The 11,525-nt window shown below is 39.3% G+C and overlaps 1 protein-coding gene across 2 annotated transcripts; it reads left to right on the forward strand.

Moving 5' to 3' along the window:
• Positions 1-401: 401 nt before the first annotated feature.
• LOC110490623 (tetraspanin-8) lies at positions 402-9,542 on the forward strand. 2 transcript variants are annotated; one of them, XM_036945263.1, is made up of 9 exons: positions 402-644; positions 2,221-2,286; positions 2,550-2,663; positions 2,953-3,027; positions 6,244-6,339; positions 7,087-7,185; positions 7,549-7,659; positions 8,174-8,257; positions 8,939-9,542. In XM_036945263.1, the coding sequence occupies exons 1-9, from the start codon at positions 585-587 to the stop codon at positions 9,065-9,067; spliced, it is 834 nt and encodes a 277-aa protein (XP_036801158.1). In that variant the 5' UTR covers positions 402-584; the 3' UTR covers positions 9,068-9,542. The 2 variants fall into 2 exon arrangements, with proteins under 2 accessions (XP_036801158.1, XP_036801159.1); XM_036945264.1 differs by lacking the exon at positions 2,953-3,027.
• Positions 9,543-11,525: the final 1,983 nt, after the last annotated feature.

The following is an 11,525-nucleotide window of genomic DNA, read 5'->3' on the forward strand; positions in this document are numbered from 1 at the left end:
TTAAAAAAGTTTGAAATATCCAATAAATGTCGTTCCACTTCATGATTGTGTCCCACTTGTTGTTGATTCTTCACAAAAAAATACAGTTTTATATCTTTATGTTTGAAGCCTGAAATGTGGCAAAAGGTCGCAAAGTTCAAGGGGGCCGAATACTTTCGCAAGGCACTGTAGTTGTAGTACGAATAGTGGGGGAAGATAAATAAACAGATCAACGTTTACAATGTTGTTTGTGCTCCACTGGTTGCCGTTTACTCAGGGCAACTGGCCACAAATCTTACTGCCTGGTTCACATCTCTCTCTAACTTCCGGGAGAGCCCATTTAAAGAAAATATAAGTCAAGTCCCTCCCTTTATGCCTGCCTAAGCTCTAACCATCAGTGATATAATGTTCATGCTAGTCCCTCCCATAACACAAAACACCATTGAGCAGCATGTCAACACACTCTCATGTTGAGAAGAAGAAGAAACAGTTAAAGGAATCGGACAATCTATTTTCTGGACATAAAGATCTTGGGCTTCAGCAAGACCAACTCTGAAGTGAACTGCTTATCCAAACTGTTGTTTTTATTATAACCAAATATAGAAATGGGAAGAATACATATCTGCGTAAAACGGACGTTCATTTTCATCTGTGTCTTGATCGGGGTAAGTTATCGTCCAGTATTTTGGCCTGTTAATATTCGAGTTGATAAATCCATTTTTTGTAGGAGCAACGTTTTTTAATACAGGCAAATGTTTTGTAATTATTGCCGGTTATTTATTTATATTTACTTCAACGCAAGTAGTGAGAGTTGCAGTTTACACGCGACGGAATAAAGAGCAGTGCCACTTTCATCATCACTAATGAGCGAGTTGTTCTATAGACTGGTATTGAAAGAAGCACTCAAATGAAATAGAAATGCATTTAATGTTGCAATTAGGCTACTGGGTTTTGATCAGTATAATCCTCGCGCTGCTAAATGTTTTAAAGTCATGAGTTATGTTTATTCTCATCTTCAAATAGGCCTACTGACCTTAGTTATCACGTTTTTGTCAGAATATTAGGATAGTCAATAACTGATATTAGATTTTTATAAACAGCTGACTAAGTAAATATTTCAGCTATTCCTTTCTTAATAATGTATAATTTCTTAGTCTATTTCTTAGTCTAGATATAATATATGTAAATACAATTTACTGTCTGCTTACAAACCATTTGTAGATGGCGTTGGTCAAATACATTATTGAAGTTATGAAGAAATGGATCCCTCAACTCCTCTGAAACAAATGACTGTATCAACCTTTACTGTGTATTATCAGTAGAATTCTCAGTATAATACCCTGTACATTGTAATGATTGTATCAACCTTTACTGTGTATTATCAGTAGAATTCTCAGAATAATACCCTGTACATTGTAATGACTGTATCAACCTTTACTGTGCATTATCAGTAGAATTCCCAGTATAATACCCTGTACATTGTAATGATTGTATCAACCTTTACTGTGCATTATCAGTAGAATTCCCAGTATAATACCCTGTACATTGTAATGACTGTATCAACCTTTACTGTGCATTATCAGTAGAATTCTCAGAATAATACCCTGTACATTGTAATGGCTGTATCAACCTTTACTGTGCATTATCAGTAGAATTCCCAGTATAATACCCTGTACATTGTAATGATTGTATCTACCTTTACTGTGCATTATCAGTAGAATTCCCAGTATAATACCCTGTACATTGTAATGATTGTATCAACCTTTACTGTGCATTATCAGTAGAATTCTCAGTATAATACCCTGTACATTGTAATGATTGTATCAACCTTTACTGTGCATTATCAGTAGAATTCTCAGAATAATACCCTGTACATTGTAATGATTGTATCAACCTTTACTGTGCATTATCTGTAGAATTCTCAGTATAATACCCTGTACATTGTAATGATTGTATCAACCTTTACTGTGCATTATCAGTAGAATTCTCAGAATAATACCCTGTACATTGTAATGATTGTATCAACCTTTACTGTGCATTATCAGTAGAATTCCCAGTATAATACCCTGTACATTGTAATGACTGTATCAACCTTTACTGTGCATTATCAGTAGAATTCCCAGTATAATACCCTGTACATTGTAATGACTGTATCAACCTTTACTGTGCATTATCAGTAGAATTCTCAGTATAATACCCTGTACATTGTAATGATTGTATCATGTGTTGTATTCTCTTCAGATCATCAGCACCCTCTTGCTGGCCATCACATTATTTGGACATGGGCACTTCCACCAATCAGAAGAAGTAATTGTTATTTTTATAGCTCCTATTACATTTACTAATTATATCATATCGATTTCATTATAATAATGCTGTGTCCATCTAGCTTGGTCCCAGATCTGTTTGTGCTGTCTTTCCAACTCCTACAGTGTTTAGCATGACAACAACCATTGGAGTTGGCTATACAGATCTGAGACCAGGCTAGAATCCATCAGCATCATTGTAATATTATGATTATAAACCCACAGTTGCCATATCATTAGTCTGGCTTGTCTTCCTATTCACAGATAGAGATTCTGCCAGGTATAGTAGTTCTGTATGTCCTAGAAGCAGCAACCCTGGTCCTGTCAATCTTTGGGGTCTATGGCGCTCGCAAGGAGAAGAAATGGACTGTGGTTCTGGTAAGCCTGCCGAGACCTGTTCCAAAGTGTTAGCCTGATCCCAGATCTGTTGGTTTGTCTTGGATAATTATCATAAGTGTTGGCTATATAGCACAAACAGATCTGGGATCTGGCTACCGGCTTGACTTCTCTGCTGCAAACTGTTCCTTTCTGATAGGTAATGGCATGCCATACAACTCAACTGAAACCAGTCAACACTTTCCCCATGACATGTTTCCCAAAAAGCGTGATAAGTTTGAATGAACCTTAAGTATTGATTTTGCTTGACAACCCCTGTATGTGTGTGTAGTTTTCTGTAGGTATGTCACTGGCCAGCCTATACCTGTTTGTGGAGTGCGTGAATGGATATCAAAGCAAACACGAGGTACAGTAGTCTATATATATATATATATATATATATATATATATATATATATATATATATATATATATATATACAGTGCCTTGCGAAAGTATTCGGCCCCCTTGAACTTTGCGACCTTTTGCCACATTTCAGGCTTCAAACATAAAGATATAAAACTGTATTTTTTTGTGAAGAATCAACAACAAGTGGGACACAATCATGAAGTGGAACGACATTTATTGGATATTTCAAACTTTTTTTAACAAATGAAAAACTGAAAAATTGGGCGTGCAAAATTATTCAGCCCCTTTACTTTCAGTGCAGCAAACTCTCTCCAGAAGTTCAGTGAGGATCTCTGAATGATCCAATGTTGACCTAAATGACTAATGATGATAAATACAATCCACCTGTGTGTAATCAAGTCTCCGTATAAATGCACCTGCACTGTGATAGTCTCAGAGGTCCGTTAAAAGCGCAGAGAGCATCATGAAGAACAAGGAACACACCAGGCAGGTCCGAGATACTGTTGTGAAGAAGTTTAAAGCCGGATTTGGATACAAAAAGATTTCCCAAGCTTTAAACATCCCAAGGAGCACTGTGCAAGCGATAATATTGAAATGTAAGGAGTATCAGACCACTGCAAATCTACCAAGACCTGGCCGTCCCTCTAAACTTTCAGCTCATACAAGGAGAAGACTGATCAGAGATGCAGCCAAGAGGCCCATGATCACTCTGGATGAACTGCAGAGATCTACAGCTGAGGTGGGAGACTCTGTCCATAGGACAACAATCAGTCGTATATTGCACAAATCTGGCCTTTATGGAAGAGTGGCAAGAAGAAAGCCATTTCTTAAAGATATCCATAAAAAGTGTTGTTTAAAGTTTGCCACAAGCCACCTGGGAGACACACCAAACGTGTGGAAGAAGGTGCTCTGGTCAGATGAAACCAAAATGGAACTTTTTGGCAACAATGCAAAACGTTATGTTTGGCGTAAAAGCAACACAGCTGAACACACCATCCCCACTGTCAAACATGGTGGTGGCAGCATCATGGTTTGGGCCTGCTTTTCTTCAGCAGGGACAGGGAAGATGGTTAAAATTGATGGGAAGATGGATGGAGCCAAATACAGGACCATTCTGGAAGAAAACCTGATGGAGTCTGCAAAAGACCTGAGACTGGGACGGAGATTTGTCTTCCAACAAGACAATGATCCAAAACATAAAGCAAAATCTACAATGGAATGGTTCAAAAATAAACATATCCAGGTGTTAGAATGGCCAAGTCAAAGTCCAGACCTGAATCCAATCGAGAATCTGTGGAAAGAACTGAAAACTGCTGTTCACAAATGCTCTCCATCCAACCTCACTGAGCTCGAGCTGTTTTGCAAGGAGGAATGGGAAAAAATTTCAGTCTCTCGATGTGCAAAACTGATAGAGACATACCCCAAGCAACTTACAGCTGTAATCGCAGCAAAAGGTGGCGCTACAAAGTATTAACTTAAGGGGGCTGAATAATTTTGCACGCCCAATTTTTCCATTTTTGATTTGTTAAAAAAGTTCGAAATATCCAATAAATGTCATTCCACTTCATGATTGAGTCCCACTTGTTGATTCTTCACAAAAAAATACAGTTTTATATCTTATGTTTGAAGCCTGAAATGTGGCAAAAAGTCGCAAAGTTCAAGGGGGCCGAATACTTTCGGAAGGCACTGTATATATATATATACACAGGTAACTGTCAAAATAAAGCAAACACGAGCTACAGTAGTCTATATATATATATACATATATACACACACACAAGTAACTCTCAAAATAAAGGAAACACGATGTACAGTAGTCTATATATATATACATACATACACAGGTAACTGTCAAAATAAAGGAAACACGAGGTACAGTAGTCTATATATATATATATATATATATATATATATATATATATACACAGGTAACTGTCAAAATAAAGGAAACACTTACATAAACTGTCTTAATAGGGTGTGAAATTGTGTCACTTCTCTTGCGTTCTGTGCAAGCAGAGTCAGGGTATATGCAGCAGTTTGGGCTGCCTGGATCGTTGTGAACTGTGTGAAGACCATTTCTTACTAACAAAGACCGTAATTAATTTGCCAGAATTTTACATAATTATGACATAACATTGAAGGTTGTGCAATGTAACAGCAATATTTAGACTTATGGATGCCACCCGTTAGATAAAATATGGAACGGTTCCGTATTTCACTGAAAGAATAAACGTTTTGTTTTCTAAATTATAATTTCCGGATTTTACCATTAATTACCTAAGGCTCGTATTTCTGTGTGTTTCTTATATTATAATTAAGTCTATGATTTTATATTTGATAGAGCAGTTTGACTGAGCGGTGGTAGGCAGCAGCAGGCTCCTAAGCATTCATTCAAATAGCACTTTCCTGCGTTTGCCAGCAGCTCTTCGCTGTGCTTCAAGCATTGAGCTGTTTATGACTTCAAGCCTATCAACTCCCGAGATCAGGCTGGCAATACTATAGTGCCTATTAGAACATCCAATAGTCAAAGGTTAATGAAATACAAATGGTATAGAGGGAAATAGTCCTATAATTCCTATAATAACTGCAACCTAAAACTTCTTACCTGGGAATATTGAAGACTCATGTTAAAAGGAACCACCAGCTTTCATATGCTCTCATGTTCTGAGCAAGGAACTTAAACGTTAGCTTTCTTACATGGCACATATTGCACTTTTACTTTCTTCTCCAACACTTTGTTTTTGCATTATTTAAACCAAATTGAACATGTTTCATTATCTATTCGAGACTAAATTGATTTTACTTATGTATTATGTTAAGTTAAAATAAAAGTGTTCATTCAGTATTGTTGTAATTGTCATTATTACAAATATATATATATAAAAATCGTCCGATTAATCGGTATTGGCTTTTTTTGGTCCTCCAATTATCGGTATCGGTGTTGAAAAATCATAATCAGTCAACCTGTAGTTCTTTCAGGGCCTTCGAGATATCTGCTTGGGGGGATATACATGGCTGTGACTTTCATTCAACCTTGAGGCAATGTTTATTTGCTGTTCTGGTAAAAATATATTTGAGAAGTTATTGTATGATGGTGCAATGCATCTGATTCTTGACAATTCAATGTACTGTATCTGTCCTTTTCAAAATTCAGAGCTGATTATAGGTTTCAGCTGTGACTATAACACTGAATGTTAACTTGATTCATTTCAAGATGGAGGAGTTAACCAGAGAGGAACATCTAGCGATGATGCCTCTGAGTGGAGCGAATCAAACTGATTTAGAAGGGCTATACAACATGCAGACTAACGTAAGTCACCTTCATTTAATGCTTCTTATGGTCTCTGCTTGTGCCGATTCAAAGTCCCAGGGTGCCAATTCAATGTCCCAGGGTGCCAATTCAATGTCCCAGGGTGCCGATTCAATGTCCCAGGGTGCCAATTCAATGTCCCAGAGTGCCAATTCACAGTCCCAGAGTGCCAATTCAATGTCCCAGAGTGCCAATTCACAGTCCCAGAGTGCCAATTCACAGTCCCAGAGTGCCAATTCAATGCCCCAGAGTGCCAATTCACAGTCCCAGAGTGCCAATTCACAGTCCCAGGGTGCCAATTCACAGTCCCAGGGTGCCAATTCACAGTCCCAGGGTGCCAATTCACAGTCCCAGAGTGCCAATTCACAGTCCCAGAGTGCCAATTCAAAGTCCCAGGGTGCCAATTCACAGTCCCAGAGTGCCAATTCAAAGTCCCAGGGTGCCAAGTCACAGTCCCAGAGTGCCAATTTAAAGTCCCAGAGTGCCAATTCACAGTCCCAGAGTGCCAATTCACAGTCCCAGGGTGCCAATTCAAAGTCCCAGGGTGCCAATTCAAAGTCCCAGAGTGCTGTTTCAATGTGTGTGTGTCTTTAGGACCAGTTTTCCATATTATGTAAATCAAGGCCTGGACTAAAAACACTTTCATTGGAGATTTCTCCATGGAGGGTTCTTTCAGGACTAGGCCTTAACTATACCTGGTAAATCATGTTTTTAAAATGTCTGTTGTTCTGTTTCCTTCACTTTCAGTTAAAATGCTGTGGGCTCGTACAAGGCTACCAAGACTGGGGCACAGACATCCCCCTCTCCTGTCTCTGTTCTGATGAGGACTCAACAGACTTTAAATGTGTGAGTCTGTGTTAAATAAGTTAACTTGTTGCTGTTGTTATGTGTATGATGAGGAGGATGGGTTTCAATGTGTCCGTCTGTTAAATAAATTATCACTCAAATATGAAAGTGGAAATCTCTTGTCTTTCGGTAAGAGCAATACATTTTTTATTTAAAAAAATAATACAAAACAGATGATGAGGACAGTGACAAGACAACCATAAATAAACTGAGGAAGATGTACATGACAATACTCTAAAAGACCAACAAATACCATAGAACACATTTGGACCAGACACATAATGGCTGCCATGCTGTAGCCTAGTAAGAAATCATGCAGCTAAAGTAGAGCACTGTTTTAAACCATCTCACATTCTATTTCAGGTTGCTCCTGGTAACAATACAAGATTTGTTATTCACTATCCCAACAGTGATATGTCTGAGGATGATGACCACAAGGGATTAATGGATGAACACATGCTGGTATATGAAAAGGTAAAATCATGTCATTCCACTACACCAGGGATGGGCAACTGGCGGCCATTGTGAAGGCCGTCAGATCAACTAGGCCATGTCAGATAATATCTTTTAGATGGCTAAATTTGTTTACCGGTCAGCTATCTAAACCTGTTATCGTGGTCGAATTACCGCCCATGAGGTCCCCAATGATGTTGTTAGTCAGTCTCACTCTCATGTCATATTAAAAACTGCATACATTTCTCACCACCCCATGGCAAAATGTGTAGAATTGCAGCAAACTTGCTTTAAAACGGCAAGATTTTCTCTACACCCCATGTCAAAATGTGTAGAATTGCACGAAATGAACTCTAAAATTAAAAAAATGTTCTCTCTGCTGTCAAGAAGGTGCAACTAAAAAGTTAATTTTTTAATTTTGCGCAAAATGTCTTGCAGTGCTCAGTGATACAATAAACAGCTATATGTTCAAGATCTGATATAGTACAGAGTGGATACTCTTGTTTTTTACAAACTCTTTATTTTTCATTTTCAGCCATGTCTTCCCATCTTAATCTCTTTCATGGGCTATGCAATCAGCCTGATGATAGGAACATTAGTAGCACTTAACGCATTATGGGTATGTATTTCAGATCGATGTCCGTACTATTTCACCATTTCAGGGTTGGGGTCCATTCAGTTTTTTAAATTCAATAAATAGAAAGTCAATTCCCAAATTGAAAATTGTCTGTCGTTTTTCATATGTATTTTTCAATTCAGGAAGTGAATTTCAAGTACCTGAATTGAAAACTTTAGTAGTATTTGTTTATTATAATTATTACCGATGTGGCAGCTAAAAGCTGAATTGCAGTACACAGTACATACAAGTAAACAAGAACAATTAAAACATCTGAAAGTCAGGATGCTAACTGAAGGATGGATGAATCGACCCCAACACTGTACCATAGTGATTTTTACCGTACCTTTTGAGTGTAGGCCTATTAGATTGAACCATCATCTATCACACCCCAACACTGTACCATAGTGATTTTCACCGTACCTTTTGAGTGTAGGCCTATTAGATTGAACCATCATCTATCACACCCCAACACTGTACCATAGTGATTTTCACCGTACCTTTTGAGTGTAGGCCTATTAGATTGAACCATCATCTATCACACCCCAACACTGTACCATAGTGATTTTCACCGTACCTTTTGAGTGTAGGCCTATTAGACTGAACCATCATCTATCACACTCAGCATCTGGTCACCTGCTCCGTCAATCCTGACTGAACCGTTACTGTGTGTCTGGTCCTCAGGATGTTGGAGTTGTCCTGGCCATCACAATACTCTGCCAGATGAGAAGAAAGGTTGATGTGCCACCTGTGATCTTCACCCCTCAACCACCTGAATACAGGGAGCTGTGTGACACAGCAGAGAGTGTCTGACATGAAATGGTCCTCTTATGAAGGAGACTCAATGCACTAGTCTGAGTGCCAGTCTGTTTGTGCCATCATGACAACTCCTGTCACTCATTTGTGTCAAGCCAAACAAGACAGTGTTGACTTGGCAATGACAGACTGCCACGATGGTCTTTATTTAACTAGGCAAGTCAGTTACGAACAACCTCTTATTTACAATGACGGCCTACCGGGGAACAGTGGGTTAAACTGCCTTGTTCAGGGGCAGAACGACCGTTGGCATTGGCAAGACCACAAACAGGTCTGGGATCAGGTTAGCAATGCACTCATATTTTGTACATACTCATAACACACTTGAAAGGACAACTCAGGACATTATTAGACATTAGACATCTCTACTGTGTTGTCCAAAGTATTACTGTTCAACTGTTTAACCATTTAACCATTGTAGTGCCTCAGTGTTGGTTACAATGTCTTGAATAAAGGGACAAGCATCTTTTAACATTATGGTCCTTTTATTCGACAACCATTTCTTCCAATGACCTTTGTCCTCTCCCCATCCTTATTTTATTTTCTGCCTTTGTCTTTTCCTCCTGCTCTCTACTCTCATCCTCCTCTTTCTTCCTCTTTTCCACTTGCTCTCTCCTCTCATTCTCCTCTCTCTTCCTCTTTTCAGTCTACTTGGCCCTATCAGATTCTACACCCATTAAAACCTCACCACTATTCCACTACTTGGCCCTATCAGATGCAACACCCATTAAAACCTCCCCACTATTCCAATACTTGGCCCTATCAGATCCAACACCCATTAAAACCTCCCCACTATTCCACTACTTGGCCCTATCAGATCCTATACCCATTAAAACCTCCCCACTATTCCACTACTTGGCCCTATCAGATCCTACACCCATTAAAACCTCCCCACTATTCCACTACTTGGCCCTATCAGATCCTATACCCATTACAACCTCATCACTATTCCACTACTTGGCCCTATCAGATCCTACACCCATTAAAACCTCCCCACTATTCCACTACTTGGCCCTATCAGATCCTACACCCATTAAAACCTCACCACTATTCCACTACTTGGCCCTATCAGATCCTACACCCATTAAAACCTCACCACTATTCCACTACTTGGCCCTATCAGATCCTATACCCATTAAAACCTCATCACTATTCCACTACTTGGCCCTATCAGATCCTACACCCATTAAAACCTCCCCACTATTCCACTACTTGGCCCTATCAGATCCTACACCCATTAAAACCTCACCACTATTCCACTACTTGGCCCTATCAGATCCTACACCCATTAAAACCTCCCCACTATTCCACTACTTGGCCCTATCAGATCCTACACCCATTAAAACCTCACCACTATTCCACTACTTGGCCCTATCAGATCCTACACCCATTAAAACCTCACCACTATTCCACTACTTGGCCCTATCAGATCCTGCACTAGGCCTCTTTTCCACGTAAATAGCATGCATACGTAAACACAGCACCAGACCAATGTTTATCTATTATATTGACTAGATAGTGACCACTCTAACAATGGAAATACATCTCCTCAATGATCAAAGGCAGGCGAGATCAGGTTGTAACATTCTAGCCATACACAACTATGAGATTTTTCTCAAAGTTGCCAGAATGTAACCTGCATCCACTTATATCAGTACATTTGTAACAGCCTAAACATCACGGAACTATTAGATCAAATAAGCCTCACATATTTGACCCTTCGCTAAGTTCCGCCTCACTTGGTTACTTTTGCAACCTCAGACATTTTCCCTGGAAGCCCAAATCCCCATTCAGCCACGGTGGAAATCCCCTCACAACGATCTCAAAGTGTGTTTCTAATACACAATGAAACACTGACTTCCCCTTGCTAACCAGGAAACTCTTGGGTATGTTGTTGTGGACTGTTATTATCATTGCTTCACTGGAACCTGGTCAAAGCTTCTGTCCTCCTCTGGGTACATTGACTTCAACACAAAACCTAGGAGGCTCATGGTTCTCACTCCTCTCCGTAGACTTACACAGTAATTATGAAAACTAATGGAATGGCATCCAACACATGGAAACCATGTATTTCATGTATTTGATACCATTCCACCTATTCCACTCCAGCCATTACCACAAACCCGTCCTCCCCAATTAAGGTGCCACCAACCTCCTCTGATTGTAAAATACCTACACCACGTAGACTTCATCATTACATCCTTTTCCTAAGAATGGGGAATATGTTTGGGTATGTTATGTTACTATACTTATTTCAGCATTATTTAATCCCCTATTTTTGGCACTAAACTGTCTCCATATATACAGTACTCTACCGGGGACATTCAGACAAGTCTCTTGAGGCCTGTGGGCATCCTAGAGCAAAATAACCAACATGTACGTGTTCATGAGAGTCTCACTTTTCCACAAATAGTGTGTAGTGTGTAGCCCAAACTGTTCGGACACTACAGAACGA

The sequence above is a fragment of the Oncorhynchus mykiss genome, chromosome 15 (assembly GCF_013265735.2).
Source record: "Oncorhynchus mykiss isolate Arlee chromosome 15, USDA_OmykA_1.1, whole genome shotgun sequence".
NCBI classification, from domain to species: Eukaryota; Metazoa; Chordata; class Actinopteri; order Salmoniformes; family Salmonidae; genus Oncorhynchus; species Oncorhynchus mykiss.